The 19,356-nt window shown below is 44.9% G+C and overlaps 1 protein-coding gene and 1 long non-coding RNA gene across 3 annotated transcripts in view; one reads left to right on the forward strand and one right to left on the reverse strand.

Moving 5' to 3' along the window:
* Positions 1-3,167: 3,167 nt before the first annotated feature.
* LOC127319772 (uncharacterized) lies at positions 3,168-6,116 on the reverse strand. The gene is made up of 6 exons (XR_007862671.2): positions 5,848-6,116; positions 5,511-5,704; positions 4,538-4,650; positions 4,206-4,286; positions 3,686-4,116; positions 3,168-3,508 (listed from the first exon to the last, which is right to left on the reverse strand). It is a non-coding gene; the product is annotated as an uncharacterized lncRNA (long non-coding RNA).
* Positions 6,117-6,465: 349 nt separating this feature from the next.
* The window catches only part of LOC127319746 (cysteine-rich receptor-like protein kinase 44), a 34,978-nt gene continuing 22,087 nt past the window's right edge, over positions 6,466-19,356 (forward strand). For both annotated transcript variants that reach the window (XM_051349712.2, XM_051349713.2), the window contains exons 1-6: positions 6,466-6,626; positions 8,087-8,216; positions 8,693-8,951; positions 9,053-9,284; positions 9,383-9,533; positions 9,607-9,807. In XM_051349712.2, coding sequence (XP_051205672.1) covers positions 6,604-6,626; positions 8,087-8,216; positions 8,693-8,951; positions 9,053-9,284; positions 9,383-9,533; positions 9,607-9,807 — 996 coding nt within the window. In that variant the 5' untranslated portion in view covers positions 6,466-6,603. The remainder of the gene's footprint in view (positions 6,627-8,086; positions 8,217-8,692; positions 8,952-9,052; positions 9,285-9,382; positions 9,534-9,606; positions 9,808-19,356) is intronic.

Consider the following 19,356-nt stretch of genomic DNA (forward strand, 5'->3'; position numbering starts at 1 on the left):
TTGGACGAGAATCCAGACGGGACCTTCATACTGCTCAGGCATTCAAAAAAGATGACCTTCTCTTCTTTGGTCAGAGCGTAGCTGGCACGACCTTGAAACCATTCCGGATGCCGGTCATCAGGGTCTTTCAAACGTTGCTGGTCCTGCCGTGCTTCCTTTGTATCATTTATCTTCCCATACACGCCCAAGAAGCTTAGGAGGTTCACGCAAATATTCTTCGTAACATGCATCACGTCGATTGCAGAGCGGACTTCTAGGACTTTCCAATATTCTATCTCCCAGAATATAGATTTCTTCTTCCACATGGCTGCGTGCCCGTCAGCTCCCTTCGGAACTGATTGTCCGCCAGGACCCTTTCCAAAGATGACTTTCAAATCCTTGACCATATCAAATACCTCAGCACCAGTGCGTTCCGCAGGCTTCGGCCGGTGATCTGCCTTGCCGTTGTAATACTTGCCTTTCTTTCTTACTGGATGAATTTTCGGAAGAAATCGACGATGCCCAAGGTACACGTTCTTCTTACAATTTGGCAAATGTACACTTTCAGTCTCATGTAAGCAGTGCGTGCATGCATTGTATCCCTTATTTGATAGTCCCGAAAGGTTACTAAGAGCAGGCCAATCGTTGATGGTTACGAAAAGCAACGCTCGTAGGTCAAATTCCTCTTCTTTGTGCTCATCCCACACACGGACACCAGGTCTGCCCCACAGCTGTAAAAGTTCATCAACTAATGACCTTAGGTACACATCGATGTCATTGCCGGGTTGCTTCGGACCTTGGATGAGCACTGGCATCATAATGAACTTCCGCTTCATGCACAACCAAGGAGGAAGGTTGTAGATGCATAGAGTCACGGGCCAGGTGCTATGGCTGGAGCTCTGCTCGCCAAAAGGATTCATGCCATCTGTACTTAGACCAAATCTTATGTTCCTTGCGTCAGCTGCAAAATCTTTGAACTCTCTGTCGATCTTTCTCCATTGCGTTCCATCTGCGGGGTGTCTCAACTCCCCGTCCGACTTACGGTCCTCTTTGTGCCATCGCAACAACTTGGCATGCTCTTTGTTCCTGAACAGACGTTTCAACCGTGGTATTATAGGAGCATACCACATCACCTTGGCGGGAATCCTCTTCCTGGGTTTCTCGCCCTCAACATCGTCACCAGGGTCATCGCCTCTGATCTTATAACGCAATGCAGTGCATACCGGGCATTCATTCAAATTCTCGTATTCACCGCGGTAGAGGATGCAGTCGTTGATGCATGCATGTATCTTCAGAACCTCTAAACCTAGAGGGCAGACAACCTTCTTTGCTTCGTACGTACTGGCGGGCAACTCGTTATTCTTTGGAAACATATTCTTCAACATTTTCAGCAAGTTTTCAAATGCCGAGTCAGCTACACCTGCCTGTGCCTTCCATTTCAGCAAATCCAGTGTGCAGCCCAGCTTTTTCAGACCATCATCGCATCCGAGGTACAGCGACTTTACGCGATCCTCTAACATGCGATCCAAATTCTCCCTCTCCTTTTCAGTTTCGCAGCGTCTCCGTGCATCAGCAATGGTCCGACCAAGATCATCAACGGTCTCATCACGTGCCTCTTCTTCACCTTCACCTTCCCCTTCACCTTCAGCATCCTCCATGAAAGTATCACCGAAATGAGCAAGATAGCTTTCATAGATGAAATCATCCCCTTCTTCATCTTCTTCCATTATAACTCCTCTTTCTCCATGCTTGGTCCAACAATTATAGCTTGGCATGAAACCGTGCCGAAGCAGGTGCAGGTGAACTTCTCTTGAGGAAGAGTAACCCTTCTGATTCTTACAGTCAACACATGGACAGATAACAAAACCCTTCTGCTTGTTCGCATTAGCCACTACGAGGAAATCTTTCAAACCCGTAGTGAACTCGCCGGAGAGTCGGTTACCGTACATCCATTGCCGATTCATCTGCATTATTATAATAGTATAAAATATATAATTAACCATCATGCATTTGTTAAACTAACTAACTATAAACAATAGAAATTAAACAATAAACTACACACATGCATATTTTATCAATGACACATATGAAAGGTTCAACTTGCTAACCGCGATCGAGGAGGAAAAAATAAATGAGGAAGCTCAAGTGTGGCTCCGACACTTCATATCATGTTTGTTTCATGCTCTTGGGGCATTTCATCAAACACTTTGTGTGCATAAGAGGAGCCAAAAGCAAACCTAACACCCCCTTGTGAAGTTTGTGAAGAGAAGTGGCACCAAATAGCTAAGTGAGTGTGCTGAACTGGTATATATAGGGGAGGAGCTTTAGTCGCGGTTGGCCTGGCCAACCGCGACTAAAGGCCTTCGGGCACCTTTAGTCGCGGTTGGCCAGGCCAACCGCGACTAAAGCCCCTCACGTGCACCAGCTGGCCACCGAGCGCCCTGGGCCCAGGCCTTTGGTCGCGGTTCGCCTGCCGAACCGCGACTAAAGACTTCATTAGTCGCGGTTCCTACAGTTTCGTGACTAATGGGGCTGGACGGAAGCCTCTTTTTCTACCAGTGCTAGCTGTCACACACAGAGGACACAACTCATGTGCCCTGTTCACACACAACCAGCACACAACCTATGTGTGCTATTCACACTACAGCCTGCACACAACCTATGTATGTTGTGTGCTATTCACACTACAGCCTGCACACAACCTATGTATGCAGGTCACACCATGACAAGATTACATTTAGGCTAACATTTACCATATTGCTTATTTGTTTTTTAGAGGAAAGCTCCTATATTGTCCTATTATATTACTACAATTTAGATGGTCATTTCCTTGTAGAGTTGTTGCGGATTTTGCTAGAGATAGACTCCTAGGAAATCGCCACGGCGTGGACTGCAGACTCTTAGAGAAGGCATGCTGGAGTTCATATCTTGTCTGTAGAGAAGCAAATAAGGTAGCACATACTTGTGCGCGACATTCTCGTAGCCTTAGTGCTCCTGTAACTTGCTTCGATACATGTCGTGGTTTTCTGAATGAGCATGTTCATTTGGAAGTTGGTTGCCTTTGGAATAAAATCTAGGTTCAAAAAAAGGAGAGATAGGATCAAATGGAACGTTCAAAAGACCATACGGATGAGAAGAAAACGAATGTAATCACCTTGAAAAAGTTTATCTAATTCATTGTTCCCCTTTTAAAATATATGGCAATTATCTCATGAAATTTTAATCATTTTTATAATGTAAGTATGCATGATCGAAGTGTCTGTACCAAATTGTTTAACAAGAATAAATGTCATTTCCAGATGGTTTAATAACATCGCATATTCTCATGCTACTTTTGCAGACTTGTGCTTGAAACACTAACTCTAGTGCCACCTGCCATTTCTATTTTCCATAAACTACATCTATGGTGTCTTGAGATCGTTCAAAACCACGGAGATAGCTTCCGGCATGGAGCACCCATCACTCCACCGCCTGGGTGTGCACCGCTGCCACAGCGGTACAATCCCTTCAAGGGGTTCTATAATCTGACCTGTAATGCACAAAGCGAAAAAAAGGATAGTCATGATCTGTAACACCCCATTGCTACCGGAGATCGCCGGAGCGTGAGGAGGAGGATAATGCCGCTTGTGGAGAGCGGCCACCAGAGGAGATTGCTGCTTGTGGAGCGCCAAAACAACAACTTAATATGTATGTCTCCCCAACATACCATCCCTTGGCAGGCCTCACTATGAAGAGAGAGTCCAAGCCCATTGCGCCGTTAAAGATGTTGCCTCCTCGGAAATATGAATATAGTCTCTGCTTAGCTAAGTTTTCAAACTGATAGAAAGGAAGAATACAGGATAGTATCTGGTCTGCGCGACTTACAAAAGACAATGTACACACAGTACGGAGAGAGTGATTACCTGTTAAGCCAAACTCCCTTTCAAGATCAGGTGTGGTCAACATATCACGAATGAGCTAAAGCCCGGTGCATTCTCATCGATTAATGAGAAGCACCTTTCAGCAAATGATTTCTTAAAATTGGTGTCAATCAGAATGGTCAATGATTGGTAGGTGGCCCCAAATTCAGACAAATAACTTCCTTCGTAGATAGTGACTGATCACAATGCCCAAGGGCTAAGGGTATCATCATCTATTCTGTTCAGGCATGGGTAAACAATATTTACGGGGCAAAGATTAAATGTACAGTGCATCATTAGATCAAAATGTAAGAAGGGTCAACTTACTCTTAACAGTAGAATCCTGCCAACTGCCTTCTGAAAGTTTGTAGGGTGTGTACTGAACAAAAAGATTTATAAGATGCTGACCTATTCGAAGAATAAAGTGAAACAGGGAATTTGAGTCAGTCCATAACTCCACGTGAAGCACACAATATGTGAGATCAAAACACTAAAAACATCCAAAATAACCTTGATGCATGAACTCAAAGTTGTAAATATAGTGTATATGGAGCAGGTTCCATGTACATTTGTTGCTCCTTTGTGATATTGAAATTAAATATGCCATAATAGTAAATTTACACAACTGGAACTATGGGAAGCAAAAGAAAATGGCCTACCTGGAGGAGAGATAATCTTATCTAAGACTGAAGGAATCGTCATTTCTATTAAAACCCTTGTGGATGACACAGCGCCTGTAGCTTCCTTGTAAGCTACATCGATTTCCTCAATGCTGAAGAGCAAGTAAAGTTCCATACAGAAATGTAACAAGAATTAATACTGAAAAGGTGATTGCAGAACTCTACAAGCTTTTTCCTAAGGCTAGTCTACAACTCAGGCATCTCATATCATACTTTTAGCATGGCCATGCTATTTACTATCCTAAGTTACTAGCAAAAATATAGCTACTTCACCCTATAGATGTAAGTTAACAAATTGGAGTATCAAGTTGGCATGACAAGCAAGGAACAATAAATACAACAGAATTTGCTACTGAAGAGTGAATTAGGAGATCATTTTCCTTGCCCTACTTTACATGAACAGGACAGAGATTTAAAAAAATAGTGTCTCACGGATTTTTGCTTGTCCACAGTTATGCAGAAGAAAGATAAACACAGTTGAATAAAATATATGCACAAGTAGGAAATGTTCCCTAACTTAAGTACTTTTCAGATCCAATGTGTTCTGGGAGACCTTCACGGATGATGTTTGTGCAACAGTGAAACTGTGGCAGACTATCAGGTATCAATAGCAATAGTTATCTATGTTGTTGCCTGTTCCCCAGAAAACATACTTAGCAATCAATATTAGAAGTTAGTTATTGAAAGTCAATGTGTGCCATAGATAGCTTTGCATGTAAGAATTTTCATTTGCTATTTAGCATTGCTATGAATAGTCTGTTTCCCACAATCATGACTTCTTGTTACTTGAGAAAACTTTGGCATCAAAGCTAATGTACACAAGGATAATGGATAAAGTATACAAGAAAATAAACAAGGTTAATTATCAGCACATAATGCATGCACACAAATATGTAAGAATACTGCACACCACCAATGTAGTTCCTCTGTTTCAAGTCTACTGTATTGATACCTGGAGAAACTCCTCTAGAAGAGTATTGGCAGACAAAGATCCTTCAAAAGAAATCATTGGAGAACTTGCCGATCTTCGAGTGGTTCTGCTCCGTCTCCGGGCCAAGAAGCAGGTACCTGCCGTCGATGCACGGCGTGAACGACGAGGGACTCAGTGGCAGGAGCTTCAGCCCGTGCCTCTCCAGCTCTAGCTCCCTGAATCATCAGTAGCAGACAACAGTAGCATCAATTCTTCAGTACATAGGAGCGACAGAACAGCGCATTCATACAAAGTTCCAGAATGCAAATCTGAAGGAAATGGAGGGCGTGGTCGTAGAAAGGGGACGGCGATGGCTTACCGGCTGAGGGCGGGACGGAGGAGGCTGAGCAGGTACCTGCAGTGGGAGAAGCGGAAGCCGGGGAGAAGGCATTTTTTTTTTTGAACAAGGGGGAGAAGGCATTGGCGACAAGAATCTTTCGGGACGGATTTGGGTTTCAGTTTCAGTTTCAGTTCAGTTCAGGGTAGACAGTAATTTCAGCTGGCGCTACTAGGAAGACGGATTTTGGAAGTACGTGTGTCTCCTCTGGTATTTGCCTGAACAAGATGCCTGCCGGACGAGACTGAATAAGATTTCCAGTTCTCAGCCCTCCCCAAAATTGACTGATTGATTGGTCAAGCATTGCTGATCGGGTTCCCAGCAGAGAAGGGACACCTCACTGACTGATTGATTGACAAAGTTGTGACTGATTGTTTCATCCGCAAGATTACAAAGAGTGCAAGTGTAAAGAAGGCGTCCTTCAACATCTATCACAAGAAAAATACATCAAGTGGCACGGTGACACCTCACTAGATGAAAGGAACTCTTAACCTAACCTGCACTGGGATAGATCGGGACACGCCCAAGTACGCTGTACAGCTGGGAGTATGCCGCGCAGTAGGCGGCCGGTGCAAATAAACTTTTTAATAGTCAACTACTATATATGTGTTAATTAATCCCGTTCTGCTTCTGCACCTCAACAACTGGCCGTGTCACAACGCTCGGTTCCTTCTTAGCCCAAGACCGAGATAGTGCGTGCTCATTCGGTTCCCAAGGGCGTTGACGAGCCATTGCTTCATGCTGCAGCCCTCGATCTTCAGGTTCACTCTCTTGACATCGATCTCCTCCGAGCTGTTTAGATCCGTGATTCTTTGATCTTCCAAGATTCTTTACTTCGCGCTACTAATATATTCTTTTTATCGAAAAAAAAAGATTCTTTAGTTTTTCAAGCAAATAGGGAGGTTTTTTCCGGATTTCTATGGGAGCACACAACTGTCTCCGGCGAGTTGTTAGATCTGGCCTTGTGTCGCATAGTTGTGTGAGACTATCTGAACGTCGTTTTGTTTCTGGACTAAGAGACTGGGGTGCACCTTGTCGTGCCACCTCGCCGGTCATTTGCAGTCCAAATTTTGACATGCACGATGCCATTCTGCTGTTGAATTGTATAGAGTAGAGGCACGGTGTCAGCTGTTTGATACTTTGATCTTTAAGCGCGATCTAGCGAGGTCTATCTGGAAGGCTTGGGCGCCGCTGCGATGCAAGGTTGTGGCGTGGCTGTTCATCCGGGGGAGGGTTTGGACAGCTGATCGCCTTGCAAAGCGTGAGCTACCCCACAACGACAGTTGCGTCTTTTACAATTCGGCCGAGATGGATTCGAACCATCTTTGTATGGGATGCGCAGTTATAAATATAATATGGAGTTCTGTTCTGATGTGGGCTGACATGCAGAAAGTTATCCCTACGATTGATCTCCCTCAGTCCCTCTCCGTACCTGGTGGGAATAGGCTTCTTCAAGACTACAAGGTACAAACAAGAAGAGATTGAACACCCTAGTTATGTTGACAACTTGGAGTATCTGGCGCGAGAGGAACAAGAGGGTTTTTGACAATATATACAGACCCATTCAGTCAGTTATAGATCAGACTAAAACAGATGCAAAATTCTGGGCTGTTGCAAGCAAGGGCCGTTTTGTATTGCCAGCAGGTTGATTGAGGGGTGGTCTTTCTGTTGTAGCTACACCTCTTAGTGCAGGTTGTTGGTCGCCTGGTTTTTATTTCAAGATTTGGTTGAGGTCGTTTTAATCCTTTTGTAACTTCTCATGTACTTTGCCACTTTGTTGGCTTTCTCTTCTTCTTAATATACACATGCAGTTCTCCTGCATGGTTCGAAAAAAAAATATATATTAGTATACATTTTCTGCCCTGATTACATTTTGTGAAAAAACACTACCAGTTTGGCAAGCTATGTTCAACTCCTTCCTTGCCGCTTTTTGTGTTCCGAGCCAATCTTCACCACTTAATCTCCTTGCATGCAGTTGTGCAACCTGGGTTGTTGGATAGTGGTTGATTGCCCTGGACTGATAAGTACCACCCCCTCCGATCCATAATAAGTTTCGGGGCATTAGTTCAAATTTAGTGCCAAATTTGCCACTTTCTATTTGATCTTCTGTCTTAAGTTTCTCCAAGCTCAACTTTCACCGGTCTAGTGCCTCCACTTGCTTCTGCGTGTATCTGCATTTAGCCATTTTTTAGGTAACATCTTTCTTTTCATTTATTACCAGAGAAGGCAGTAACATGGACAACGCGGTGGGGCATCCCAAGCTTATGTCGCTCCATTTATTAGAAGAAATTACAGCTGGTTTCTCTAAGAACCGGAAACTTGGAGGGGGTGCGTATGGAGATGTTTACCTGGTATGATTTAAGACATTACATATCATTTAATACTTTTATACACAATATCCTATAGTTAGATAAGGCGTTTCCACGTGCATGTAAGTTGATTGATTGACTCTCGCACTTCATGTATACATTGAACAACTTATTATTTACTCCGTTATTAATTTTGTCTACACTTTTGTGGTTCATGTTAGAATTAGTGCCGAATATGTGTATTGGGATATAAGTTGAAATTGGAATATATATGCAGAGGGTTAGATGTTGTAGTCGAAAGCAATTACGCCGAGCCTCTATATAAAAAACACAGAAGATCATGATGTGGCTCCGATGGTCTCGGTAGGCTATGTTTTCAGTTATACTAGGATTTTGTACATGGGGAGGAGATATGTATCGGGTCGATTACATCATGCATATACTCTTTTCTGCTTTATACATGTTACATGTTTCACTAAAAGTAGAAAATTAAAGCATGCATGTGAGATGTTCAATAGGGAGAGCATAAAGATGGAGTGAAGATTGCTGTGAAGGTGCTTAAAGACGTTTTAGACCTTGACGATGAGCAATTTGAAAAGGAGTATCGCAACCTTGAAATTCTAGAGCACAAAAATGTTGTCCGGTTAGTTGGCTCTTGCAATGAAACCAAGGGAGAATATGTACCTCACAAGGGAAGGATGGTATTTGCTGAAAAGGCTAGGAGGATGCTTTGCTTCGAGTATATGTGCAACGGAAGCTTTGAGAATTTTATTTATGGTATGATACGTGGTGCTCTACTTGTATTAGGAGGTAGTAAGTTAATAATTAATTAATTTAACCGCCACAAACTTGTGGATGCTCTTTGTTTGTTGATGCAGATGAATCTAATGCATGCAGTTGGCATACACGCTATGCGATAATTAAGGGGATATGTGAGGGCTTGGAATACCTTCATGAGAAGCTAAAACCTGATCCTATGTATCATTTAGATTTAAAACCAGCCAATGTACTGTTGGACGAGAACATGTCACCAAAAATCGCAGATTTCGGCGTGTCAAGGCTGTTCTTAGAAGAAAAAACAAGAAAGACAAACAGTGCTCTAGGAACACTGTAAGCCAATATTTTCATGTGAACTTACATTTTCTGTATGATAAAGGCTGCATTGTCCAATTAGTATAACACATTAACATATATGGTTTCTCGTGCAGTGGGTACATACCACCAGAGTACATAAACGAAGGTTTGATCTCAATTAAGTTTGATATATTCAGTTTGGGTGTCCTGATCATAAAGATAATGACCGGGCGAGATGGCTACTCCAGAAGTGCTGAAATGTCTTCCCAACAGTTTGTTGATCTCGTAAGACAAAGTGTTGCCTTTTATCGATATCAATGTTACACATTTATGATTTAGTTGTTGTTTGAATTTTTAGGTACATATGGACTGGATGAATAGGCTACAAGCGCCACATGCGTATTCTATACAAGCAAGGAGGTGCATCGAAATAGCTCTATCTTGTGTTGAGACTGATCGACACAAAAGGCCAAGTATTGGGGATATCGTCAGTAATCTGAATAACACAGAGTATGGAATCCGGATTTTTGACGCATTAAGAAACGGCTCGGACCACCAGGTGTGATCTCTAATTAATGACAAAATTTCTCATTTTTTTCCCATATCGGATAATTATGTACACGTGAGACGAGACAGTATAGTACATTTTTATCACGTGTTAACAAAACTGTGATCACAATTGTAGTGATGTCCACCACACATAGTAGAGTGTGTTTCATGTTGTTATTTATGGTCATGTGTACCTCAATTGGCACGGTATCAAACTTCCAATCCCACCTGAGTACCTTACTCCTTACTTTATACTCCGTCTATATCGGTTTATTAGTCCTGCGCGTATCGATAGATTATCAATTTGGCCAACTTACAAATTGACAACCTAAGTATACGCGCAGAAATAATAAACCGATATGGAGGGAGTACCAATATATAGCACATAAGATGGATATTTGATCTGGCTCTCAGGTGCAAATGATCCTCATATGTGTACTGCTGTTTAGTACTGAGGTTAATGCTAGTGGTTGTCTTCCCACCTGTATTTTGGGCTCCAGAATTATTTATGCATAGTAGCATGGCACACACACGTGAAATGATAAATGAGGACATCCCCGTTCATGTGTAACCGCAACACCATGTCCCCTATGCATGCACCATCTTCAAGCGCCTACGTAGACGTAGCAGGCTAGTACCAACCAACTACCTCATCCATTGGCTCATCGAACAAAACACATCTCTAAATTCATGTGTCTTCTTCTTCCTGGTCTTGAGTTTTTTTTCTCAGAATACGTCACCTTAAATTGATTAACTTACTTCAATATACGGAGTCTCGCGAACGGATGGAGGGAACAAATAAACCAAAAATAAAACCTGATCTGGTCCATCATCTTGGGCCGCTAGTCCACAAATGGTTCCACTAAACCTCTGTGATTATTTGGCGCATGAGACGACCCAATTCAAACGCTTGCATCCCTGAGCGGGCAGCCCATTGTACACTGCGATTGTGAGGCAATACAGCCAAAGCAATACCCAGATTTCTGCGCGATTTTTTTATTAAAATAATACAATTTTTTTATATTAATTTCGGAAGTGTCCGGCCGATCGGCTAGCTATCAGCCGATTGCAGGCCTCTCCCCCCCCCCCCCCACCCGGGCCGACTGCGGCTGTCGGCCAGTGGCTAGCCGATCGGCCAGCTGGCGGCCGACCAGGGGGGGATAAGGGGGTTAGGGCGGGCATGCGGCCCCTTCTTCCTCCTCTCTCCTTTCCTCTGGTTTCAGCTCGAGTCCTCCCGACGAACTTCTCTCAGCAAACACCTATTAGCTCAGATTCAACCGATTTATCCAGCAAAACTAGCCCATTTTGGTGGTACGAGTTAGGGGAACCCCGATCTACAGATGAGTTAACTTTTGGAGGCGATTAGTGGTGCTGTTTTGCAGCAATAGTGATGAAGAGGTGGATCTTGGAGGTGGTGTAAGGAGCGGTGTGGTGGAGCAGGTGAAGGATTGGTGGTGTTGTTGCTGCGTGGTGCTGCTGCGGAGAGGCTGCTCACGCTACAAGGGTAAACCCCAATCTTTAGTGACATGTTGTAGTCGATCCGGTAGTTGTTGACGCTTACGTAATTTTTTTTAGGTCAACAGAGATGTCGAATATAGTGAACGTAGTATTTTACTATGGTTTGGGTTCTGTCCGAACAAATGAGATGGGAGTTGATCTGAGTGAGTTCAAGTATGTAGAGATGGAAATGACTGCCCCTAAAACATGGACATTGGAGCAGGTGAAGGATTGGTTGACATCATATTTCGGGCTTAATCCTGAAGTTTACACAGTTGGTGTGCATGCATTGTGGACCAAGTCGTTAACAAACATTAGCTGGTATCTCAGGCCGGTAGATGATAGTTCTAAGTGGGTGAGTTGGTTAAAAGGGTGTGAGAAGAGAGGAACTCACCCGGTGGCCTTAGTGCTTCCGGTGGCCAAGGAGGTTGCATCTCCTGAAGAAGTTTATGATGGAGGGGGTGGTTACGAATCAGGGCAGAGCAGTCAGGCACCCGATGGTGGCGGTGGTTACCAGCCAGGACAGAGCAGTCAGTCACACCATGCAGAAGATGGTTATAGTGGTGAGTCTGATGGTTACAGAGGTGAAGATGGTTACAGTGGTGAGGTTGATGGTGACGAGGGAAATGAGCACATGCAGAACCAGATGGAAGAGGAAGATACCGATGGTGAAAGTGATGCCGATGCGTCCGATGATTCTGGTGAGGAAGATAATGGAGAGGAGTTTCCTATTCCAGGTAGTTGGAATCAGGACTTTGCGTCCGCAATGACAATAAACGATGGCCACAATTCTGCTTGGGAGTATCACATGAACAATGTTACGAAAGGAGCCACTTTTCAGTCGAAGAGACATATGCAGGAAGCAATTATTAAGTGGGCAATGTCGACACAGAGACAGTTCAGGACGAGTGTGTCATCATCAAAATACCTGACCATGGAATGTATGGACATCAATTGTCCAGGAAGGGTGCATGGCTATGTTCCTAAGTATGTCACAACATGGAAGGTGAGCGATTATGTGCCGCACACTTGTGTTATTCCAAGTATCAGGCAGGATCATCGAAACCTTTCGTCCACTCTCATTGACATAGGCATCCCCAATGGGCCTGCCGAATATGGTACCCGGGATTTACTGAAGGCCCACGACTTGAAGTTTATGAAGCTCGGAAGCCCAGTTAAGGGATAGTTTGGAAAGATAGTTGTATTAAGAATACTCGACTTGTAACTTTTACGGGACGAACTCAAAGAGTCTCCCGGACTTTGTAACTTATACATCACGAAACCCTAGGCTCCGCCTCCTATATAAGGGGGAGTCGATGAACAAAGAGAGGATCGATTCTATTGTCAACACAACCCTAGTTTTCTAGCAGTCGAGTACTTTTCCGGCTGAAACCCTCGAGATCTACTTGCCCTCTACTTCCACGAAAACCCTAGTCTACAACTTGTAGGCATTGACAAGTTAATACCTTGTCAATTGGCGCCGTCTGTGGGAATTAGAGGCGACAAGGAGCTAATCTCGATGGCACGTTCAACATCGTCGGCATCTTCGGTGGCAAGCAATGCGATGGACGGAGGTAAACAGATCGAAACTGGTCTAGTTGATTTTGTTCCTCACCCTCCCGCCCGTTTGGATGCATATGCCTATCTGGAAGAGCCAATGGAGATGAAGTTCGGGAGCTTCTACTTTCGCGTCGGGAGAGAAGGATCACGTCGTCTAGCGGCACCGATCCGTTCGGGACCGTTAGCGGTTGGTTCTGATTTCTCGGGATCATCGTCGTCAACAAAGTCAAGCGGGAAAACCTCGTCGACAAGCAGCGTCACGCCCGCCGTCGGCGGAGATCTCGCCAATCTGTTCGGCGGGATGTCTTTCGAGTCCTTCACGGATTCCGATCTGGACAGCGACTCGGAAAGCATCAACAGCTTCATCTTCATCGACAAATCTACCCTCATTCGGGAGGTCTTCGCCGATCGTTACGACGGTGTCACCGACCTTGAAGAAAACCACTCAAGGCCAACATACCATCAAGTATACGTGATTGGCGAGTCCAGTCATCCGGAGAACGAAACATCAGAGGCTTTCGATGATTTGGGTAATCCATACGTCGATCCCGCTGATCTCACGCGCGGTTTAGGCACCAAATATGTTGGGACTACACCACGCCAGAAGTTGCAACTACCGCAAGCAGCCTGGGATAGAGCGACAACAGCCTTGGACGGTACTAATCCATTGACCACTGCCGCTACGGTGGAGGAGCTGCAAGCGTATCAATATAGGCTTGCGCGTGCTAGTCGAGAACTGGAGAAACAAAGGGTGATACTTGAGCAGAGAAAAGCGGCAGCTTCCGCATCGAGTAGGCGAAGAGCTGAGCTGAGTCGACAATCAGGAACTTCGGGAGATAATCACAGGGAAGCTCGTAATAGAGGAAGATCCTGGCTCCAGCATATACCTGAGAATGAGAGGGAGCATCTGGTCCAAAACCTCGACATGTCTTTTATGTCGATAGACACAAGAGGAAACATTATTCCCAAAACACCGGAAGCTGGATACATGGCAACCCAGGCTTACATACTGGCATCTAGGCCACCTCCCGGAGATCCAAGAGAAGCGTTGTACAATACGGCTATGGCAGGAGTTGGAGTCATGGGAACAGCGTTTACGGGTACAAGTACACCTCCCGAAGGTGCTCCAAGGCAAAATAGTCCACGACCCGCGGCGGTAGTACAAGATCCTCCAAGAACGGGTGATGCAAGAAATACAGCGACACAGGCGCGGATCGATAGAGCGCGACAAGAAAGAAGAGAACGTCGACATTCACCAGAAGTAGATGAGGAAGATATGTGCGGGCTCCCTTGCTTCACTCGACGAGTCCGTAAAACTCGAGTCCCGTCTGGGTTTAAATTACCCGACAACTACAAGAAATTCGACGGTTTGCAAGATCCTGAGGACTGGTTAGTCGACTACCTGGAGACAGTAAAATTGACGGGTGGAACCAAAGCCACTGCCATGCAGAGTATTCAGGTACACCTAAGTGGAGCAACGAGGTCGTGGATAAAAAAGTTACCACCTGGATCCATCGATAGCTGGGAAACTTTTGAGGACATGTTTGTGAAGAACTTCTTATCCACGTGCAAGAAACCCGCGTCAATAGAGCAGCTGAGGGCCTGCAGACAGAAGTACGATGAGCCAATGAGGACGTACATCCAAAGGTGGAACATCATCAAAAATTCGGCAGAGAACATATCTGATGAAAGGGCAATAGATGCGTTTGTTGCTGGTATCAGAAGGAAGGACTTAATCGAGGATTTGGGAAGGACCAATCCGAAAACAATATCAGCACTCATGGAAATAGCGAATCGCTGGGCAGATGGAGAAGATGATGTTCAAAATAAACGGCATAGGTCGCCTAAGGACGACCACAACCGAAATAATCAAAATAGACGATGTTTTTCTCGACAGTTCTCAGATTATGACGGTCCTGGCCAAATATCGGCTGGCTTCCGAGGAAACAATGGAGAGAATCATCGAGATGATTATCAAAGGAGTAATGAACAGCATAGCGACTACAGGGATGCTCCCCGTTCTAACAGACAAAATAGTGGACCAAGGTTCCAGAGACCGTATGTATCACCCGAGGACCTTCTGAACGGACCGTGCCAGATGCATTTCTTTCTCGATAATAATGGGAAGAGACATTCGGGTCATCTTCAGAAGGACTGCCGAACTTTCCTAGCATTGCATAGATATGCGGGACACGCCAATACACAGGCAGCAAACAGAAATCCCAAGGGGCCAAGGAGTGAGATTCACCTTCCACCTCCACCCGCAGTTACAGACGAAAATCGACATCAGTTGCAATTGGCGGCAGCTCCAACCAACGGTCCTTATATCGACACCAATGGGACAGTCTCGATGATTCAGAAGGGCAGGCCTTCCAATAGAACTCAAAAAGTGATTTCGCGACAGGTTTACATGGCGGAGAAAATGCCTCCACCAACGATTGAGTACTTGAATTGGTCGGGGCAAGACATCGGCTTTACCATAGCAGATCACCCGCAGCAAGTTCCATGACCCGGGCAATCAGCTTTGATCCTGCTAGCGGTGATTGCAGGATTCGACGTTTCACGGGTGTTCATAGATGGAGGCAGCAGCTTAAACCTCATGTATGCAGATACATTGAGGAAGATGAACATATCTTTGGCGAATCTAAAACCAACTGACACGCGTTTCCATGGTATCACCCCGGAGAAGCCAAGTTATCCATTGGGAAAGATCAGTCTCGACGTTCAGTTCGGAACCCGAGAAAATTACAGAAGAGAGAAACTCGAATTCGAAGTTGTGGATTTTCCGTCAGAGTATCATGCTCTGCTAGGGCGACCCGCTTACGCCAGATTTATGGCGGTACCACATTACACATACCTATTGTGGAGGCTCCCCGGACCCAACGGCCCAAACCGCAAAGCTATGCTGTCGGAAATTAATCGATTTCGAGAAGCAAACTTCATCAAGGAGCTGCACACAGAGGCCACATGGGTCGCTAACCCAGTCCTGGTCCCGAAGAAAAACACTAACGTCCTTCGCATGTGCGTCGACTTCACGTGTCTCAATAAACATTGTCCAAAGGATCACTTTCCCCTCCCGAGGATCGATCAAATTATCGACTCTACAGCGGGATACGAATATCTTTCCTTCCTGGACGCGTATTCTGGTTACAATCAGATCCGCCTAAAAGAAGAGGATGAGGTCAAAACAGTTTTCATAACACCTTACGGTGTGTTCTGCTATAAAACAATGCCTTTCGGGTTGAAAAACGCGGGAGCTACTCATCAAAGGATGATGCAAAAGTTTCTTGCCGCGCAGATCGGCAGGAATGTTCAAGTATATATTGATGATGTCGTGATTACAACAAAGCAGGGGTTATCTTTAATCGATGATCTTAGGGAAACCTTTGACAACCTTGACAAGTTTTGCCTCAAGCTAAACCCGACGAAGTGTTCCTTTGGCGTTCCTGTGGGAGAGCTCCTCGGATACATGGTATCAGCTAGAGGTATTGAGGCGAATCCTGAGAAGATACAAGCAATTGTGACAATGAGAAAGCCCACGAAGCTTAAGGAGATACAGCAGCTGACAGGACGTGTCGCGGCTCTGAGCAGATTTGTCGCCAGGCTAGGAGAAAAAGCGCTACCCTTTTACGCGCTGATCAAGCAAGGAGAGAAGTTCGAGTGGAACGAAGAAACAGATAAGGCGTTTGAGCACCTCAAGCACACAATCTCGACACCTCCAATACTGGTGGCGCCAAAGGAAAAGGAACCTCTCCTGTTATATATTGCGGCTACACCTCAGGTGGTCAGCACAGTACTTGTGGTAGAAAGAGAAGAAGAAGGGAAACTACACGGAGTCCAGAGGCCGGTATATTTCATCAGTGATGTTTTATCGCCTTCAAAACAGTGGTACCCGCATTATCAGAAACTCGCATATGGAGTATTCACAACAGCAAGAAAATTACGGCACTATTTTTCGGCACACCTGATCATAGTAGTCAATGAGGCACCTCTGTCGAACATCTTGAACAATCCAGAAGCTACAAGCTGTGTCTCCCTTTGGGGAATAGAGCTTTCCCCTCGGGACATCACGTATAAAAAAAGAAAGGCAATAAAGTCACAAATCCTGCCGGGCTTTATTGCAGAGTGGATGGAGTTGCAAAGTACGAGACCCCCAGATTTGTCGAGTACCTGGACTATGAACTTCGACGGGTCCAAGAGGTTAGAAGGAGCTGGAGCAGGCGTGATATTAGTATCACCTCAAGGAGATAAGATGAAATATGTGCTACGGATGTCGTTTCCCAATGCATCCAATAATGAGGCGGAGTATGAAGCACTCATACATGGAATGAAGATGGCGAAGACTTGTGGAGCAACCCGGTTAAAAATCTTCGGCGACTCCCAATTGGTGGCTCAACAGGTGATGAATCAGTGCGATGCAGTCAATGATAGCATGATAGCATACAAGGAAGTATACAATGAACTCGAGAAACTCTTTGATGGGTGTGAAGTGAACCACATTAGTAGACTTAGCAACGATGAAGCCGATGTTTTGGCAAACATCGGATCGCAATGCTTAGCCATACCACCTGGCGTATTTTGGGAGGAGATAAGCGAAAGATCAACTAAGGCGAAGAAAACATCGAAACAACCAAAGAAGAAGCTAGAGAAAGACTCCGGGGCTCTAGCAGAATCAGAAGCAAAAACATCAGAAGAAGAAGAGGAATCGCATGAGGTGATGATGGTTCAAGTTCCTTGGATGCAGGTTTACATCGCATATATCCTAAGGAAAGAGATACCCGAAGACCCGGTAGAAGCAAGGCGAGTTATTCGACGATCCAAAGCTTTTACTATGGTTAAAGGAGAGCTGTATAAGCGAAGTATATCGGGAGTATTGCAGAGATACGTTACACACGAAGAACGAAGAATTATCCTGAAGGAGGTACACGAAGGAGTGTGTGGACACCATGCAAGCAGTCGAGCAATAGCAGCCAAAGTCTTCAGGGCAGGATTCTATTGGCTCACTACAATAGAAGATGCAAAGGACATAGTGCGCACCTGTGATGCGTGCCAAAGATTTGCGGCAAAACCTCATTCTCCGGCAGCAGAGTTGATGCCAATACCTTTGTCATGGCCTTTTGCACAATGGGGCCTTGATATGGTGGGAAAATTACACAAGGCATGGCCAGGAGGGTACGTATATATGCTCGTGGCTGTCGACAAGTTTACTAAGTGGATTGAGGCAAAACCAATAACTTCGCCAGATGCAGCATCGGTGGTAAGCTTTGTTAAGGGCATCATCTTCCATTTTGGTGTCCCTCACAGCATTGTCACGGACAACGGCAGCAATTTTACCTCTAAGGAATTCAAGGCATATTGTGCAGAGGTAGGCATCAAACTACATTTTGCATCAGTTGCGCACCCGCAAACCAATGGTCAAGTTGAGAAAGCAAACGGTATCATCTGCAATGGTATCAAGAAACGATTGCTGACACCCTTGGAGAAAGCTCGACATACTTGGCCAGAAGAGCTGCCTAGCGTATTGTGGAGTATACGGACAACACCCAATACAGCAACTCAGGAAACTCCATTCTTTTTGGTCCATGGGGCCGAGGCAGTGCTCCCGATAGAAATAGAACACAATTCCCCGAGAGTGGTGGAATATGATGAAGGAACTTCAAGAAAAGCACTAGAGGACGATGTCGATGCACTCGATGAAGCTAGAGATGAGGTGATGTCAAGAGTTACCAAATACCAGCAAGACCTGAAAAACTATCATAGTCGACGTTTGCGTCCAAGGTCTTTCCAAGTTGGCGACCTAGTTCTTCGACTTACCCAAGATAGCCATGAAAAGTTCGAGTCACCATGGGTAGGACCATACATCGTCACAGAGGTGATCGCAGGAGGAGCGTACAGAATAAAGGACAAGAAGACAGGGGTCGCAGAGCCAAACCCATGGAACATGGCGCAACTTCGGCGTTTTTACGCGTAGAAGTCAAAATAGAGATATGCATGTAAACATACAATGTACTGAAAAGCTCGCGAGTTTTCAGACGCACTCTTTTCCTTTTAGGACACCGAGTGGGGCTGGAAGGTTTTTAATGAGGCGGGCTCGCGAGGCTGCAATATAGTAAAGATATTGGTGACATACATCTTTTTCTTCGACAGGCTCGGGGGCTTGCAACCCGCGAGTTGAACAATATATACTCGGTCCTTACAATATAAACTCAATTATTTGCTTTGGTCTAAAAACCTCGCAAATAACATACATACACTCGGGGGCTAAAGGAAAAAATACATAGTTCTAAAACTTACAATATATTTCTCGCAATATACAAGATATCTCTGTATTTCAGGAAAAATTCGACAGAAGGAAAAGAACTTCAATCACCTCCTATAAGGTCATGTATGTTTACCCTTTCCTCTCCTGCAGAGGTACCCATGGAGTCAGCATAATGATTCTCCGTGAAGTATGCAGCATCCATCCGAAGAAGATCTTCAATCATCTTTTCGGCTATGGGTG

The sequence above is a fragment of the Lolium perenne genome, chromosome 5 (assembly GCF_019359855.2).
Source record: "Lolium perenne isolate Kyuss_39 chromosome 5, Kyuss_2.0, whole genome shotgun sequence".
NCBI lineage: Eukaryota > Viridiplantae > Streptophyta > Magnoliopsida > Poales > Poaceae > Lolium > Lolium perenne.